The sequence below is a fragment of the Amblyomma maculatum genome, chromosome 8, assembly GCF_055883805.1.
Source record: "Amblyomma maculatum isolate TAMU_Amacu chromosome 8, ASM5588380v1, whole genome shotgun sequence".
Taxonomy (NCBI): domain Eukaryota; kingdom Metazoa; phylum Arthropoda; class Arachnida; order Ixodida; family Ixodidae; genus Amblyomma; species Amblyomma maculatum.
The window spans coordinates 2,842,240-2,861,954 of NC_139351.1; the positions used below are offsets into that span (position 1 = coordinate 2,842,240).

A 19,715-nucleotide genomic window follows, 5' to 3' on the forward strand; every position below is an offset into this window, starting at 1 on the left:
TAGTCACGGTGGTTATAAAAAATCAACGGGGATGCATCGAGCCTGCCTGCGCTTCCAGTGCCACACGGCATCCCGCAAAATGCATTCAGGAGATATTTTCTGCAGGACCTCCCTTCCGAAACGCAGTAGTGTGAAGTAGCTTTCTACGCAGGCAGCTGGAAACTTTACTGCAATAGACGCCTTTTGGATGGTTACTTTACTTTTGTACATTTAGCTAGAAACAAAGCTCGATGGCGATAATGGCGCTTGTAATTGTATTTGTTCTATTTTGGGCGCATCTCCCAGAACTGAAGATTTACTGATGCATGCTAAGGTGTTGACGTTGGTATGTATGCCATTTCGACACAGCGCAACAGGATGTTGGAGATCTACCAGAACGTGGACGAGAACGTGGAGCTGAGAATCGCCAGCTACTTGGCCGCCATTCGCTGCCCGAGCAGCCCCGTCATCGAAGCCATTAGGGACACCTTGCGCGTGGAGTCCGTCAAACAGGGTTAGTATGTGCGCCTCAGATTCCTGCTTCTGCTCAGAGCCGTCTTTGTTATCTAAGTGGCTGTGAGCCCTAGCGAGAACACGTTATGAAGAACACCACGTTTCACAACGACTGAGAGGTCTCTAACTTTCGGGAAGGTTTTCTTTTTTCAGGTTAGTATGAGCATTGCGTAAATTGGGTTATAGCGCAGACAAACGGAGGAAGGAACCTTCGAAGGGACAGGACTGAGCACTCTGTCCTGTAACTTCGTTCATAAATGTGTTTTTTTCTGCGCTCTAAACCAACTTCAGTAAGGTGTCTCAAGCCTTACTGGTTTGATTTGCATTATCAACATGCAATAGTAGAAACTTTATTGATCCGTCTAATCAAGTGACAGTTTGAACCAGCTGACAATGCATGACGTGCAAAAATCAGGACCTCAAGAACTGAGAAGAACACGCACAAGTGCAAACTTCCGATTGCTTATTACGCAATAATAACCACGCACTTTGTGTTGTGTTCTTTTGGGTTTTAAATCCCATAAGCAACTAAGGCGCCGAACGCAATAACAACGCACTTGGTTTCAGTGTATGATGAAACCATAATGACTGAATCCAACGAATCGATTTTGTATAGACTCCGTGCACACCTGGCTGGATGGATGGAATGTAGGAGCGTCCCCTTTGAAACGGGCTGGTAGCAGTTGCTATCATGCTCGCTTTTTTCCCTGTATCTTAATATTGTTTTAGATCGGTTAACTATACCACATTCTGTTCATTGAATTTTTGCTTCTACATTATAACATGTTACTTTTATGCTTTTAAACCACCAACCTTCCAATCGTCTTTTGCTAGCTTCCACCACAGGTTCATTCTCCCGGCCACAGGTATCTCTAAACCCCAGAGTTTCAGGAACATTGACTGCGCCTGCATCAACTTCCGGATGGATACCATTACATTCGAGTATAATATGGTCAATTGTTTCACTGGAGTTTCCACATACAGCACATGCGTCATCTCCATTGTTAAATTTCTTTTTGTAGCTGCGTGTTCTAAGGCACCCTGATCTAGCTTCAAAAAGTAGGGCACTGCCTCTTGAGTTGTCAAAGAAATCTCCCTTCTTGATCTGCATTTTCCACTTTCGGTATAATTCCACACTCTGTTTCTTTTCCATCGAATTTATCCAATTTTTACCTTCTGTGCTTTTCACCTGTTGCTTAATGCTCTTTATTTCTCTGTTTTTGTGACTAGCATACTTACTAGTTAGTTTCCTAGTTCTTTTTCTCCATTGTGAATCAACGCTTTTTAAGTACAGGTATTTAAATACTTTAGCTGCCCATCTGTTACTGTCCAATTTCCTCAGGCGTTCCTCATATAATATTTTACTCTGAGCTTCCCGTACTTCGAAAGATGCCCAGCCCATTACTCCCTGTACTGCCTCACTTGTGGTTTTGCCGTGGGCACCTAGTGCTAATCGTCCAACGGCTCTCTGATTTATTTCTAATGTTGACTGCACCTGTGATTTTAGGCACAAAACCGCGTTTCCGGACGTAAAATAACGGCTTGATGGGCTAGTTGGTGCTGCATCGTATTCAGAAATGTGGCGCAACAAACACAAACACAAGAGAAGATCTTCTCTTGTGTTTGTGTTTGTTGCGCCACATTTCTGAATTCCGAACGTAAGTTCTGGCACCATATTTCCTTTCCAAATACCCCTCAAAGCCTAATACCTGTTGTATCCCCACAATGCTCTATGCTTCATTATCCCGGCATTTCTTCGCCCTTTGGCCTTCAGTGATTGCTCATGCTTTCCAATGTATGCCAATCCTTCGTTTACCCATACCCCCAGATATTTATATTCTGCTACTCTAGGTATTTCAAGGCCTTGTATTTTAAGACCCTGATCAGTTGAGCCGTTAAAAATTATCAGACCTGACTTAACTGCGCTAAAACTGAAGTCTAGAGCGTCCCCTTCATCTCCGCAATATTTAACTAGAGTTAGCAAGTCTTCCTGCCTATCTGCTAACAACAAAATATTGTTTACATACAATAAACCGGGGAGGCACTGCTCTACCACTTCTCCACTTAATCTATATGACAGGTTAAAACCTAGGTTACTGTCTTGTATCCTCCGTTCCAGGTTTATCATATAAAGCATGAAGAGCAGCGGTGATAGTGGACAACCTTGTCTTAATCCTTTGCATACCTTGACAGCTTCCGTACTTCTTATCCCTTTCCATGTAATTTCTACTTTGTTATCCCGGTATATTTCCTGTAGGAACTCTATTATCTCATAACCGATACATCCTTCTTTTAATATGTTCCACAGGAGTTCCCTATTTACTTTATCGTACGCCCCGTGTATGTCCAGGAAGGCCAAATACAAAGGTCTATTTTCCACTCTAGATATTTTGATGCATTAGGTAAGCATTTTTCAAATCCTTAGCGTCCCTTTTCTTATGAATTAGAATAACGTTAGCGCTCTTCCATGACTTCGGAACTTTCGATATCATCAGGTATCGCGTGTACAAGGTGGACAGTTTTTCCAACATGATGTCTCCTCCTTATACGTAGCAGACAGTAAGCTGATTGGTCTTTAATTTTTAAGGTCCTTAGAGTCACTTTCTTTTGAATGTGGATAATGTTTGCATTCTTTCATGGTAACGGTACCGTCGATGACACCAGTCTAGCACGATATCCCCCCCCCCCCCTCCCCGTCCTTTAACAAATCTGTAGTTATCCTCTCCAGCTGATTTCCCCATTCTTGACCTCGTCCTTTGACACTGGTGGAATGTCTGACTCTTTTTCCCTACCGCTAATCTTATTACACTCCTGACTACTTTGGCTACTGTAGAGATCTGTATAGAACTGCTCGGCTACTTTGACTATCTTGTCCATTATCGTGATGAGTTACCTGCCTTGTCCCTTATCGCATACATCTGGTTTTTGCCTATGCCCAATGTCTCCCAATTTCTTTCTTTTTTACCACATTAAGACTTCCCCCGTTCTTTACAGCATGCTCAATTTTCTCCATCGGCCACCTTGCGCTTATTGATTAGCTTTGATATCTGGGCCAATTCTCTCTGGTCTGTTGGATTGGAAGCTTTCATACTCTGGCGTTTCTTAATCAAATCTTTCGTCTCCTTAGACAGCTTACCGGTATCCTCTCTAACTATCCTACAGCGCACTCAGTAATGATATCTCTGAAATTATTCTTCATTGCTTCCAGAGTAATGTCGCCATCCTCGGTTAGAGCTGAATACCTATTCTATAGCGAGATCATGAACTCTTCAGCCCTTCCCCTCACCGCTAATTCGTTGACGGGTTTCTTTCTTACTAATCTGCTGCGTTCCTTCTTCAGATTTAGGCTAATTCGGGACCTCACCATCCTGTGGTCACTGCATCACACTTTCCCGATTACCTCTACATCTTGAATAATGGCCGGGGTTGAACAAAGTATGAAGTCAATTTCATTTTTAGTCTCCCCGTTAGGAGTTTTCCATGTCCATTTCCAGTTCTTGCGTTTGCTGAAGAAGGTATTCATGATTCTTAAGTTATTGCGCTCTGCAAACTCAGCTAGTAACTCCCCACTGCTATTGCTAGAGCCAATGCCATGGTCACCCACTGCCTGGTTCCCTGCCTGCTTTTTCCCTACCTTGGCATTGAAGTCGCCCATTGGTACAGTATACTGCGTGTTTACTTTTCGCATTGCCGATTCTACATCTTGGTAGACGCTTTCAACTGCCTGGTTATCATAAGTACATGTAGGTGCATAGGCCTGTACAACCTTCAGTTTATACCGCTTATTAGGCCTAATTACGATGCCTGTCACCCTCTCATTAATACTATAGAATTCATCTATATTGCCCGCTATGTGCTTATTGACAAGGAAACCTACTACTAGTTCTCGCCTCTCCGGTAAGCCTCGATAACACAGTACATGCCCATCCTTCAGTGCAGTATATGCCTCATTCGGTCTCCTAACCTAACTAAGCCCAATGACATCCCATTTCATACCCTCTGGTTCCTGTAACAGCACTGCTAAATTAGCTTCACTAGCTAGGGTTCTAGCATTAAATGTTGCCAGGGTCAGTTTCCAATGGCGGCCTGTCCAGCGAAGCCAGGAATTCTTAGCACCCCCTGCTGCGTCACAGGTCTGACCGCCGCCGTGGTCAGTTGTTTCGCAGCCGCTGGTGACTGAGGGCCGGGGTTTTATGGAGCTAATCATGAGAGGTTGCGGCCAATTACTGCACCAGGGTGGCCAACCCCTGTTCTGGTGAGGGAGTGCGTTGCCGGGGGCGTTCACCGGCATCAGGTCGCACCCTAAACCTGTTTATGCAATTCCATCGACACGCGGGTTGTTTTTTTCCCGGTGGAGAATCGCGCGGCACCGGGATTTGAACCCCGGTCCTCTTGCATGTGAGGCGGATGTTCTACCGCCACGCCACCGCTGCACCTGCTCACAGTATACTTTTTTAAGTTAGTGCTGGTGTGTGTTCTTTTTCACCGTTGTGTGCAGCTGTGTTATGTTAATGCGAGAGCGTTAAAGGCCTCCTTATGCAGAAACTGGCATTGCAATAGCAGAAAGTCACATGCATGAAACTGACAGATGGTAGTTGGCAGGTCTTGATTGTGCGGCGTCGCAAAGCGGTACCAAACGGTAGAAGCTTGCAACTCCGGCTTCTCTGTTTAGCTGCACGAGTGGAATCTAAGCTTCCTCTTGGACGGTAAGACACACTACTTTTAGGCCATGCAGGTAGGCTTGGTTGTCTTTACAGATACATGCGCTCCTTGGAATTTACAAGGTTCAGAGACAATCCAAGAGATATCCATGTCGAATGGCCTCAAAATATTTGAGGCAGGAAATGGGAAATTTCGTATTAAGCCAGTCGCAAAGTGGAGCAGCGGGAAAGAAGCCCCTAAACATATGTAATTTGAAAGCAGTGTTTTCTCAACTACAAAACTTCACTAGAGCAGCTCAATTCTCTTAACTACTCGGCAATCGCCCACATATTTTTTTAATATTCTGCAGTGGTAATTTTTACATCCACAAGTGACTAACAGAACTGGATAATGGCAATCTTGTTTGGTAGCGAAATCTCATTTTACCCTAATTCTTTCTCCCTACAGTCGGATCATTCGTCTACTCGCACCTCCGCAACCTGGCCCGGGAGCCGCGCGCCTATCAGCGCGACTACCGCGCTATCGCCAATGACCTGGCGTTGAAGAAGCGCTTCGAGCTAGACTTCCGCAAGTTTTCGCGCAACGTTCACTACCGCATGTTCTTCGATCCTCTGGACACGGGCTTCGAGCTGGACGGCGACCTCATCTACACCCCCGATTCCTACTACCCCAGGAGTGCCCGCGTATCCACATCGTTCGACATATTCGGCAAGAAGGTCGACCTGTTCGAAGTGAGTGCGGTGACACACAGCCAGACATTTGGCACCCCTATGGCAGAAACAAGTAACAGAAACAGCTATTTGGAAAGTTCATGAAAGCAACAAATTTCAGTGTAGTTAGTCCGGGCTCAAAGCGGGTGGCACATTTTTAGCACAACCTTCAGTTCGTCCTACAGCCAAAGATGCAGGCGTCGAATTCCTGAGGGTAGCCAGCCGGGAAGGCTTTTTATCCCTTCACCTTAATGCTCCTCTTTGAGAGATTAAGCTTTAGATTTTGTCTCGCGGTGTAGCGACAGGCTTCCTATTAACACTCAAAAGAGCCCCATTTGCCTCTACAAGGGTCTCTTTAGGGAAACCTGGCTTGAGAACTCTGGAGAAATTTCGTTCCAGACTTTCGCCCCTATTCATTTTTCTTGGATCGGTTCATTCTTTCTCTCACCTTTATTTCTGTTGCTTTCTACTACGGGATTTTGACAAAATGACAAGACTGGATGTCCATCAATGTTGCAAGGCATGTAAAACATATTTAATTGCGAACTCTACAAACATGAAAGGTAATGCTATTTCATCACTGAATAGCTTCCAGTTTGCATCACGCTGTACGGAGTTGATATGCCTGTCTGTGATCTGCCTCATTGTGAAAGCAATTCTGTCCCATCGAGTGTTGCCGTTGATTTGGCTTTAAAAAAGGAACCTCCTCTTTCGTACCATAGCAGAAATTTCTTAACAAGTCGTAGCGAGAACAACGGTTTTCTTTTGGTTCTTCGCAGTATTGGTTGGTATGCAAGGGCTTGTTGTTCAGCCTTAATTAGCATCCACGTAGCAGGGCTGCGTGCAAATTTCCCGATGGCACCCTTTCTGTCACACGAGCCCATCTGCCTTCGCATCTTCCGGGGCGACAGAAATTGCGCTAGCCCTTTCTTGGTGCCCCACGGCAGAAAATAAACTGCTCTCGTTCCTTATATATGGCGACGGGTTTTTTTTTTGAATATCAGGTACTGAACAACAACCATCTGAACAACCAGTTGAAGACGAAGAGATAAGCAGGAAAATTTCAGAAAATGAACAAACCCGGCACCAGACAAAAAAGAACATCCTTGCATGCTCCAAGCGGTCAGGTTTTTCCCTGCATTTGTGCACCACTCTCACATCTTCGTAAACTATTTCAGCACTGTGAAAACGCTTAGCTTGAGAAAGTTTAACCTGCTGTGGAAATTACAGCGAATGCTATCCTTGCGCTAATGGTGGCTAATGCAATGTTGAAAACCGACACACAAATGTGTTTGACCTGCATTTTTGTTTTTGCAGGCTGGAGCCCGCGCTGAGCACCTAGACAAGCTTATCGAAAAGTGGGCCCCGGCCGATGAGAACGCCGTCCGCTCCAAGAGGGCCATCGGAGACAACAAGATCGACGAACTGGACAAAAGAGTGCGTATCACACTCAGCTTAGAGCGGACGTTCACCAAGTGATGCGTGAGCGGTAGTTAGGATTGCAGACGGGCTAAGCGCGTGAACAAAGTCTGCAAATAAAATGGAAGCAACTTGAAGCTGGGCGACTGCTGAATGTCATGACGTCACGGACATGGTATAATTCTGTTTCGCTGAGAACGACGCTAATGGGGCTTTTTTAGAGCTGAAAGGATAATCATGCTGTTCGCTACACTTTTTTTCTTCTTTAGGGCGGTACATAATATTTTCATTTCAGGGACACTAAAGAGAGGTTGATGTCATTCTATGTGTACGCGTATTCACCCTCTCTGATCCCGTAGCAACCAGTGTCTCTCAAAACAGCGCTCATGTGAGCTCTAATTAGCGCCACACAAATATATAAGCGTTGACTGTCTCGATATGCTGTGTTGACCTGAGGGGCTAATTTGTGTTGAATCGAACAGGTGGAAACATTGGGATGACGTTTCCATCCTTGCCATCAATAATTACACATGAGAGCGAAGGCCAAATGTGAGATGGAGCGAATCGATATCACTATGAGTTTTCACCACCATTGCGAGTAGTGATGTAAACTGGCGGGATCCAGGTTTAACTCGAACGTTTCCCTCGCGACCTTTCTGCCTGTTATTATGAGAGGCTCAAAAATAAAGTTTTTACTTGCGCCCAAATATTATCTACTTCTAGCTCTCTTTATCGCGTCTTCAAGTTTCGAACGAACAGACCTTCGGAGCAATACCGCAAAAAGGCAAGGGACTAAGAACGAGTAGACACACATAGTGCTGTGTGTGTCTACTCGTTCTTAGTCCCTTGTCTTTTTGCGGTATTTCTCCGAGATATGAACCAACAAGCCCAAATTTCAATGTTGAACAGACCTTGCTCCTTCTCTGCAGTTCGCCATCAAATCCAAGTACAGCGGTGAGCCAAAAGCCTCAGCCTACATCAAGTTCTTCGGCAACGAGATCGCCTCGCTCCAGATGGCCGGCAGCTCTCCCTACAATGACCTCATGGAGTGGATATCGCGCCTTTCTGACAGCAAGGGGCTGGACCTGACCAAGAGCATCCTGTTTGCAGACACCACGCTGACGGTGCCGGCGAGTAATGGTCTCCCGCTGCGCGTATCTCTCAACGGGTCGGCCACCGTCGCTATCAAGGTCGGTGGCAACTCGCAGTTCCGCAAAGGATCCATCGACGTCAACGGCCTCATCAAGCCTAGGTCAGTGAACAATGCAGCAGCGATAGCTGGACATGGTATTTGCACTACGGGAAAGCGGCGATTGCGTAACATGCAATAACCGAAAACTTTCCGGTCCATGACTGTGGGCGGAGCAGTGTCATTTTTCATTCCTTTTTCTTGGTTACACCAATTTATGTAGGCCGATGAGAATGTTATCCCGGTAGAGCGGGACGGTACGCGCTCTGTGCTTATGTTGAAGATACAACGGTTTTCAAATCGAAATCTTGGTTTTGCTGGACTGTAGCTTCCCTTCGGAAATGCAAGAGTATTGGGATTTTTTATACAGGCTGAAATTATATATCCACGGTCATCCGGACTTTCTGCTTTAAAAGTGAAAATTTTTCCAACAACTAAAACGCTCTTTCAAAGCGCTGCGCGCTAGTCTTTGGTGGACAGTGCGCAAGGCAAGAGCGGGGCTAGTTGGTGTTTTATACTGAAGATATGATATACAGGAAGACGTCAACTAAGACGGACGAACCACGTAATTCTCCGTCTGTGTCTTTCAGCACCATTTAGCGCGACATCTTGAGAATAGTGCGCTTTAGGACAGAACGACCACCACCGCTAGGGTCGCCCCGTGGTCACCTTTCTCTGGACGCCATGCTCGCAGCGGGGCGGTTCAGCTGGCCATGCTGATGAGCGTGGACGCCCACAAAGCCACCTCCGGCGTGCGGATGGTCGCCACCATATCCTCCTCCTGGTCCGTGGACGGTTCACTGCAGCTTCAGCGGGGACAAGCCATCAAGGCCAAGCTCAACATGCCCGAGAAGGAGATGGAGCTCATCGACATCAAGTGAGCGTCATTCTGCTTTGCTGCTGTGTGTGGTATGTGCGCGCAACTGGTGATTACGCGCACTTCTTCCAAAATATATTATGAAAAGTAGCCGCAATTAACATCACAGATGCGCATGCGTGTCCGAAGGCGAATGAAGTAACAGGCGAAAAATAAAGAACCATTTTCAATTTTTCCTCCGAGATCAATGAAACGCCCTGCCGCGCTTAAAGGCAGCTTAACCTTATAGCGCTTAAGCTGCCTAATGTTTTATCTACTGGCGTCTGGTAATACAAAAACAAGGCCATGACGCGATAGGGTCAACCGCTCCCGTTTGAATCCTCATTCGCGTTCTTCCAATTTGCTGCTAATCAATTAATTGTCCATCCCAAACGTACGCCTTAGCGTGCATCCGTTTCGTAAAAATATCACCCGACATGTCTGGCTTAGCAATAGGCTGCCTGATGCGTCCAGGATCGTTCTCCTGCAAAATCGGCCAATGTCACGTGGCGTCCATGCGTCGCGCAACCCAACATTCAATCAGGGCCAGAGGCGTAATTTTTCAATCACACCGCACGTAGACATTTCTGAAGATTGGGCCTTCTCGAGCTATATTTTTAATGCTTTTGGCGTCGACGGACGGCATTGGTATCGGGAAACACCACAGAATGGCCTCCGAGAGTGTCAGGAGTACGAAAAGTCTGTTCTCTGCCATTCTGATCAATTACCAGAGTTTCTTTGTGAACCGAGAGGCGTGACTTGTGGACAGCTCCACGTATATGCCACAAGAAAGTTTGCAAGCAAAGGACAGCACGGATTAATTTTTGTTTTCGAAAATTATTCTCCTCTTTTTTTCTGCGTGACATTTTGTCTAGTAGTCTATTTCTGGGCTTATACTTGGCCCTGCCCATAAATATAACGCTGATCTGACATCGCAGAAGCAAGATCTTCCTGGTGAACGGCGCCACGGAGTTGGAGCACCGGAACGAACCGCAGAAGAAGATGGAGGCTTGCACGGGCCCCGCCCTCGACAGGACGCTGGGCGTGAAGCTGTGTGGCCGTGCCGAGTTCCCGGTCTCCACGCAGACGTACCGCTCGCCTATGTATCCCTTCAGCGGCAACAGCGAGCTGAGCTTGCGCCTCGTCAAGACGGATCCCATGCTCACATCGTACGACTTGGAATCAAGCTGGACAAACACGAAGGTGGGCAAATCGTCAACGACGCCATGACGAGGCAAAACATATGAGGGCGTTCGGGAGCTATGAAAAGAATTTTTCGCGAATCGGGAAGAGTCAGGATGTTTCAGCCAACATTAAAAAAGCAAAGAAACGCAGACCACAAAAATGTGTTTAGATTGACTTGCAGCTGCAGCAAAATTTGTTTCCCCAAATTAGCTTTTTACAGAAACCCCAATATTTCTTGCTATGGGCAACAATGAGTATTTTGTTGACATTTTGTTGGCCTAGCTGCCTTCCGATTATATCAGTGGTACCTACCATGTGCATTAACGCGATGCGTTCAAGACCCCATCCACCAGAAAAAAAAAAAAAAACGTAGTTTCAACGGAATGCCCCGGGGCACTGATAATCATCAACAGTAGCAGGCCCCACTGCAGAGATAAGGTCCTAGCCCCGAGCTGCGTTTGCCTCTAATGTTTCGCTTTTAGCGTCCCCCCTTCGCATTAAATATCCTGCCCGATTTATTTTTCTAAATTTCGAATACAGGGTCATTCACTCAAGTTTGTTCCGTGTACACTTCTTGGCTCTTAACGTTAATCTCCCATTTAGCGTTTCTGGTCTATAGGTGTGTGCAGGTAAGATATAACTGTTACGTACTTTCTCCTCGGGCGGCACCAGTAAGCTACAATGTGCAAGCACTTGCCTTACGCTCTCCATCCCACTCTGGTTTTCGTACGAATCTGCCTAAGTACGTACCTGTCTTAAGTAGATATATCTCCTAACCACCTTCAGCACTGTCGTAAACATCTACTTCTTTTCAAGGCTTTTGAAGATTACTTTAGTCCCGTGCGTATTCAGGAGCCATTGACGCGCCTTAATGCGGACGGATAATGTGCGAGCTCCATTCCCCTAGGCTGTATTGGCATACGTAGAAATGTATATACGTTACGGTACACAAACTATGCCTGTATTTGGCATTAAAACATCATTTCCTCAAATGGCCGGAAACATGATTCTTTCAATGCTCTGAATCCTTTACAGGACAGAACAAAATAGATACACACAAGACGTAGAGCATACTGGCAACTTTTTAGCGCGGTGTAACGCGGATTCATTGGCATCCGCCAAAGCGCAACCATACGGCTACAAAGGAAAGTACAGAAACTTCGTAGTTAACAAAATTCGTCCGGGGTTCGAACCCGGGACCGCCGCCGAAGCAGTCGCTTTACTACTGAGTTGCCAATGAGTAATCACTGCGTTATTACAAAGTCTACTCCACCATGGGGATTGCCACAAACATGAGCGCGTTGTCATGTAGAAGTTCTCAATTGTCCGGAGACAACATGTGGCAACAGATTCAAACTCGCACTGTGGATGGATTTCCACAGGATTTGGTGGCAGCCGTGGTGAGCGTCAACACTCCGGGAACAGCGACGGACCGCGAGATCACAGCTTCGTTGCAGCACAACCTCCGGGATGGCACTATTGCACTCAAGCTCAAGACGCCGCCAAAGAAGCTTAGCCTCGAAGGTGAGTTGGCGGCCGGCTGGAGCCGACGCTTGATATATGTTGGCGTGTTTCGCCATTTCAGCACACCGAATAGGTTACAAGCTTTTGTCGTAACTTCTCGCTACCGAAGGAAAGCTTCTACCAGTCTGCACCACTCAGACGAGCTGGGCACGCCATCGCTGTATCGAATCCCAACATCCGTCGCTAAAGAAGCTTTATTAGCCAGCAGACTTGGCTGGAAATACTTTAACAACGCGCAACTAGACATTAAGTGATGCTTGCCTGCGTTCAAGAGTCGAAAATGAACGTGTGTCGATGCTTCTTCAGATTCTGAATCCTCTGTGGTTGTGCAGCACAGCTGTAGCACTTAGGTAAGCGACTAGGATCGTAGTCTACGATTACTTTAAGTCCAATTTGTTTCACATTTCCGCTTCAGCTGTATGTAAAGGTCAAATTCTAAAGTTAAAGCTCAGCTACTTTGGTCATCTGATGAGAAGAGAGGAGTCGCTGTAGAAAGATTTGATGTTAAGAAAGGTTGAGGGTCGCCGGAGAAGGGGTAGGCAGCGAACGCGATGGTTAGATGGCATCCTCGAGGCGCTGCAGATGAAGTTATGTGATGTTAGGAAGATAGTGAGAGACCGGAAAGCGTGGCGTGACATGGTCCATAGGGTCACGAAGAGTCGGACACGACTGAACGACTGAATGTAAAGAGGATTTCATTGGTCTCAAATCTTGAGTCTCGTAACCGAAATACGCAATGAAAGGTGCCAGATAATAGGCGCCAGGCCTTACTCGGTCCTGCTTTTTGTGTTATTCCTATGCGTCAGTACTACATTTGCTTCAAACGTTGAGGAAAGAAAATAACAAAAACGAACTGAAAAATGACCTGGGGTGAGATACGGCAACATGCGTGGTTCCCTGCTTTTGCAAATGCAATATAGCATTTTAGTTGTCAGCGGCTCTTTCACGGAATAATTGCTTCCGACCACTTTCCTCCTTCACAACAACGTTTGAAGATGAACATGTCGGCTTAAAACTTCAGAAGTTACCACAATCTACCGGGAGAAAAAAAAAAGAGCAGTGAAGTCAATTTGTTTACAGGAAAGCCGAGGATTTTGTTGCATATTGAGTAAGGTAGGTTGCTGAGAGAGATGGTTATTGATTGTCAGAGAAAGAACGCTAGCAGACAACGAACAAGGATGCGCTCACTAACAACTTAATTTGGAAGATCCGCGCCTTCTATGCAACAAAGACCGAAGGAGCGCAGTTATCAGAGCTCAAACCGCAGCAAGAACCAATGAACGGCATGTCTTATAGATCACAATCATAACGCTGTGAAACGGAATGTGTGGGGCGCAGATGCAAAGAAACAGAGACCGAGGGAGCTAACAAAGCCCAGATAAAAGGATATTGATCGGAGACAACAATCAGCACGGCTAAAAGCAAAAATGAAAGCACGAGACCAAAATTAAAGAGCGCTGTAGAATCTGCATTGGAGTAATGCGAAAGCACAGATGCTGCTGTTGGTTGCTTCTAGTTGCTTAATTTACCTTTTGTTTACCCATTTTAGTCTTTGGTACTTTCAAATTGCGCGCCAATCCCTTCCTATGCCCTTTTTTTGTTCTACTTCCGGTTGCGTGAAGTCACATCCTTGACGTCACCCTAATTGACAGCCTTAAATAGCTACTTTAGTCTATGGTACTTTCAAATTGCGCGCTAATCCCTCCCTATACCCTTTTTCGGCTCTACTATAGGTTGCGTTACGTCACATCCTTGGCGTCACTTTAATAGACTGATTTATTTAACTATTTTAGTATTTAATACATTCAAATGTGGCGCCAAGCTATTGGCTAATGAGACAATTTTCGCCTTTACTTTTACAGTTTTCGCCTCTAATTATTTACCTAAGCAACTTATTGGCCCAATTAATTTTTGCACACAACATTACGTCACCCTCTATCGATCGACACCCCTCAATAACCTCTACCATTTCTCAATTGCTCACAACGGCTGTGAACACAATTGTGCGTGTTTTGCCCATAATTAATTACTTAATTAACTTATTGGCCTAATTATTTTTTAGACACAACAATACGTCACCTTCTATCGATTGACACTACTAATTAACCTCTACCCCTTCTCAATTACTCACAAATGCTGCAGACGTTTACATTTCTTGCCTGTAATTAATTATCTAATAACCTTATTGACCTAATTATTTTTCAGCAACCACATTACGTCACCCTCTATCGGTTGACACCACTCATTAACCTCTTACGACTGCTGCGGACATGAGTTTGCGGACGCGGTCTGCGGACAGAAATCTGTGAACATAGCGAAGTAATGCTTTCGCATTAATAAATAACAAAAACACAACAACGTAGGAAGAAAATAGCGCAGGAGACGGGACAAGGAAGTAGACATAACACGAGCGCTGACTAACAACTGAAAGTATTCAGAGCGTGAGCGTATAAATACACACATGTTGTGCGAAGAGAGGATAACCGATGGTCGCTTAGGGTAACAAACTGGATTCCAAGGGAAGGAAAGCGTAGCAGGGGGCGGCAGAAAGTTAGGTGGGCGGATGAGGTTAAGAAGTTCGCAGGGGTCAAGTGGATGCAGCTAGCACAGAACTTGGTTAATTGGAGAAATATGGGAGAGGCCTTCGCCCTGCAGTGGGTATAGTCAGGCTGATGATGATGATGATGATGATGATGATGATGATGATGATGATGATGATGATGATGTATAAATGCACTGAGCGACAGATGCGCACGAAGGAAAAAGAATGTACACAACTCTGATGAGCATGGCGCATTTTTTTGTGTTGATGTTGCGGCCCTTCTTTTTCCTTCCTGTGCATCTGTCGCTGACTGTATTCATACGCTCATGCTTTGAATACATTAAGTTGTCGGTCAGCGCTCGTGTTGTCCCGTCCCCGGCGTATTTTCTTCTACCATGATCAGTCAATAACTAGCCCAGCAACACACTTTGATGCAGCTCTGGCATGACCTCAGACTAAAAGGCAAGGCTGTAAAAGTCAGCTGAGTTAAAAGCGCTAAAACAGGAAAAAGTATGGAACACGTGAACAAACAACTAAAAGGCGCTGAATAAAAAAATAAAAGCAGCTGTCTTCCAAAATAAAGTTGCTAGTGAGCGTATGTGTGTGTCCTATCCTTGTCCGTCGTCTGCTAGCGTTCTTTCTCTGAAAATGGCATCTTGATTTATTTATTAGTATTTTATATGCAAATAAAGTTATGTTTTTCGCTGTTTCTGTAATTATTCTGAGTCCAGTGAAGTAATAATCGGTATTACTCGATAGCGAATACAGCTTAATTGTTCCGCCGAAAAGCAGCAGCTGCCGTATACGGCGGTCAGGAAAATCCTGATTGGTCGACAGGTTCATGAAGTCACATTCACATGACCTCGTGCGGGAATTTCAAACACCGCACATTCAAATAATGCCAACAAATTGGGGCTGGTCCAAATGACGTCAAAATTGGCAGGGTGGTTCTTCTAATGAGGAAGGTTTAGAAAATATAGGTAATTCTATCAAATAAATTAGTCGCCATGGAAGTTCGGGCCCAGGTCCCCTGCATGCCAAGCGGGCAAACGACGCTACGAAATGCTACTTGGCACAAAGCGTATTCGAAGGCCACTGACTGTATAATTCTGATTGGTCGACAGGGTCATGACGTTCCAGCCACATGACTTTAAGAAAATTTCTAACAACCCGCACTGATCGCGTGAAACGTCCCGTTGCGCGTGGAACGAAGGCGATTAAAACATGATATGTAACGCGAATTAAAACTTGTTCATTATCTAAAATGATTTAACGTTGTAAGAAAATTTGTTCCGCTGAAAAGAAAAAGGCCTTCGGCAAGATTCGAATTACGACTAGGCCACACCAGCTCGAAGCAAGCTTCCGTTCATATGAATGTCCTGTGACTTTCCACGTACAGTGGTGTCTTTCGAGGGAATGCTGAGGAGCGTGTGTATAATTAAAGAGGATCGCTTCGTAGATTTACGGGGGAGCTTAACCGTCTGCCCATTTTTATATGCTACAGAAGTGCTACTTTTCCGCCTGCCACCGCAATAAGAACCCCGAAAAGTGCAGACATCTTTGAGTAACAGTTTAGCGTGCGTCCTGTATTCTTTGTGCATCGTCCTATGGCCACTGTGTCCGAACACATAAACCAACCAATTTGCAGCATTGACAATCTTTCACACACTAGTGTAAAATAGATTTAAATGTTTAGGCGTAGACAAATAAATAACATTTATAAATTACTATGACAACAACCCGCATATCAAAGCAAATTGCAGGAATTAAAGAACTCAATTAAATTCGGTTTGTGCGAACACACCAGGCGTTCGCAGTCCACTTAGAAAGCTACTATAAAAGCAAGTTAGTTATTTTGATTTATTACACGAGCGAGGAAGCCAGTCTGCTTTGTTAGGCATAAAAAAATAAGTAAACCTTGATGTCAAGGTTATTTTTAGCCCAGCATTGTGCTTATTACGCCAAGGGAAAGAAATACAAACACTCTTGCGGTCATCTGTCCTTGCACCGGTGTTTAGGTGCGGTCTAAAAAAGAAATGCTAGCGATTAGTTATTTTGATTTATTACACGAGCGAGGAAGCCAGTTTGCTTTGTTAGGCATAAAAAATAAGTAAATTTTGATGTGAAGGTTATTTTTAGCCCACCATTGTGCTTATTACGCCAAGGGAAAGAAATATAAACACTCTTTCGGTCATCTATCCTTGCACCGGTGTTTATATGGGGTCTAAAAAAGAAATGCTAGCGAATAAAGCGTAGCACCCACTCGGTTCCCGGTCTTTACGTTGTCTACTTTATAGGGCAATACAACTTGGATGAGAAGCTAAAGAAGTTCAACCTGCAAGCCAAGGCTGACGACGAGGCCGTCCTGAAGATCATCAGCGAGCTCAAGGCTGATGCTTCCTCGGTGAGCACCATGCGTTTAACTCAAACATCGCAGCCTTTTTATCACTAAGTGCAGCGGAAATGCAGCGGCGATTTCTACGAGACTGCTCGTAGCATCATGTGAACTCAGGCACAGCAGCTAGCACTCGCGTATATAAAAGTCATCATCATCATCATCATCATCAGCCTGACTATGCCCACTGCAGGGCGAAGGCCTCTCCCATATTTCTCCACTTAACCCGGTTCTGTGCTAGCTGCATCCACTGGAACCCCGCGAACTTCTTAACCTCACCCGCCCACCTAACTTTCTGCCGCCCCTGCTACGCTTTCCTTCCCTTGGAAACCTCTTTGTTACCCTAAGCGACCATCGGTTATCCTCTCTTCGCACTACATGTCCTGCCCATGCCCATTTCTTCTTCTTAATTTCCACTAGAATGTCGGTAACTTGAGTTATTTCTCTGACCCACTCTGCCCGCTTCCTATCTCTTAACGTTACCCCTACCATTTTTTGTTCCATAGCCCTCTGGGTTGTCCTCAACTTAAGTAGTATTAGGGATTAAAGTATACGTACAGGGGCCAAATACTTTCAGACAACTGAAGGCGGAATAGATTGCGAGCAGTTTTGTGGCGCTTCCAGGGCGACGTGAGCAAGTACACGCACCTCACCGAGCTGACCTACCGGGCACGCAAGCTGCTGCTGGTCAACGGCCAGTGGGCGGCCGTCAAGGGGCGCAAGTACAGCGGCAGCGTCAGCATCCAACAGCTCACCGAAAAACCAATCTCGCTCAAGAGTGAGTATTTTTTCAGGGCATTGACAACGACGTCGACTGATCCAGTAGTGCCCTGACATTGAGAAACCTTGGCTCGCAGTGGACCTGGACATGAGTGACAAGCGCCGCGTACGCTACGAGGGCTCCGTAAACTCGTTCTTCGTGGACGCGTCCGTGGCCGGTTACACGCACACCGGCGACAACTGGTCCACGAAACTCGACGGCCAGTTCAGCCTCATGAGCGGCCGCGTCGAGAAGCTCGGCTTGACGGCCAAGTTCCGCGACCTCTCGTCCGGCTCCCTGACCAAGTACAGCGGCGCGGCGTCGTTCCAGAACACCTTCCACCCGGTGCTCAACACCGAGCTGCAGTGGGACTGCCAGAAGACCGACGGACAGCTGGAGAACACCCTGCAGATAGTGAGAGGAGGCGAAGGTGGCAAGAAGGCTAGCAACACCATCAAGGTAACTCCTTTTTTTGCGTCTGGCCCTCGTTCAGCTAGGCCACACACCAAAGAATGCACTACAAAACGCACTGTTGTTGGTTTTTTCACTCTGCTTTTTATGCTTTCTTCAGCCTTTCTTCTCTACTACACTCGATCACTTAGTACAACAACCACCTGATCGAGTTTTGCCCGTAATGTTTACTTATTTACATACCCGAAGGCCGCTATAGGCAAAAAGCGCAAAATATAGCAAGCCACGCCTTAATTCATTATTGTACAATTTAGGAAACCACTTAAACTCCAACTCATCAGTTTCGTGCCACGGCGGCCGATGGTTACACACACACACATTTGTATGCAAACGTGAGATACCCGTTCGAGGCATACCTCCACTCGAGCTCCACAAGCGCGCCTTTTGTGGCTTAGTCGGTAGAGTGTCTAAATCGCAACCGTGGGTTCAAATGCCGCCTCAAACCCGGAATTCTTGAAATTTTTCTTTCGATGAAATCACTTTCCTTTTCGAATTCAATCACTGAAATCACTTTCCTTTTCAAATGTCTTTCTAATGAACGCGTCGACATGATGGAGCGCTGTTGAGCAATTTGAAAACGAAATGTAAAATTTCTGTCAGGTCTGAAAGTTCCTACAACACCGGTTTAAATCAACATCGCTGACTCTTTTTGAGTGTAAATCAAAAGAAGTTCGTTCTTGGTAGTTAGGATTGTATTTAATCCACAGTTTACTCCCCAGGTTCACAATCTCCGATCATCTCCTCGACGACTGCTTGCTTAAAAATATTCAACATCGGAGCTCCGACGAGAGACAAAACATTCCCCTATGGTTTCCTTAGTGGTTTGCTTAGTGTTGACTCCCTTTGTGCCACAACGACGCTTCATTTACCCTATACATTAGTTTTCTGATATTTTCCGAAGTAAGAATTTCCTATACCAATATTCAAAACACTTAAGATACCATCGATCATATCGGTTATTAAAAATGGTGCATTTTCTCCAGCCCCCCCCCCCCCCTCCAAAACAACGCACAAGAAAGAAAAGAAAATAGGTAGGAACTGAACTCCACCGCGCTCCATCCTGTCTATGTGGAGCGCCCAGAAAGCAATTCCCCACCCCACGCCGAGCGGGAGCAGCGGCTAAAGACGTGGATTGAAGTGTGGTCCTAATCTGTTCCAGCTACATTTCTTCTTTTTTTCAACATATTTATGAATTACTGTGACCGCGCATATATTTTACTTTTCACTGGAGTGCTTACAAACACTTTGCAGACTTGCCGCTTTAGAATAAAACCATCAGAATCATTTTAGGATCCCTTTAACCATCGGTGTGTGAAATCAATTTCATTTCTGCATGTCACTGGCCCCTTCATTCTGGACCCAAGTCTATTCAGTTCCGGGCGCACATACATTTGGCGTAGAGGAGAGTCCGGGGATTGTTATCACCTTACATTGGGAGGCAAAATAGATTACTCTGACATAGCGTGAGTGCCGCGGGAAATGTGTTTTAACATCTGGTTTGATCATTTAC

The 19,715-nt window shown here is 45.6% G+C and overlaps 1 protein-coding gene across 1 annotated transcript in view; it reads left to right on the plus strand.

Annotated features, from left to right (window-relative positions):
- LOC146180445 (uncharacterized) overlaps positions 1–19,715 on the plus strand; it is a 91,956-nt gene that overhangs the window by 42,125 nt on the left and 30,116 nt on the right. The window contains exons 11-20 of the mRNA XM_084576037.1: positions 349–493; positions 5,602–5,885; positions 7,182–7,301; positions 8,213–8,535; positions 9,167–9,349; positions 10,267–10,531; positions 11,896–12,037; positions 16,877–16,983; positions 17,599–17,752; positions 17,832–18,193. Of these exons, the coding sequence (XP_084432163.1) occupies positions 349–493; positions 5,602–5,885; positions 7,182–7,301; positions 8,213–8,535; positions 9,167–9,349; positions 10,267–10,531; positions 11,896–12,037; positions 16,877–16,983; positions 17,599–17,752; positions 17,832–18,193 (2,085 nt within the window). The remainder of the gene's footprint in view (positions 1–348; positions 494–5,601; positions 5,886–7,181; positions 7,302–8,212; positions 8,536–9,166; positions 9,350–10,266; positions 10,532–11,895; positions 12,038–16,876; positions 16,984–17,598; positions 17,753–17,831; positions 18,194–19,715) is intronic.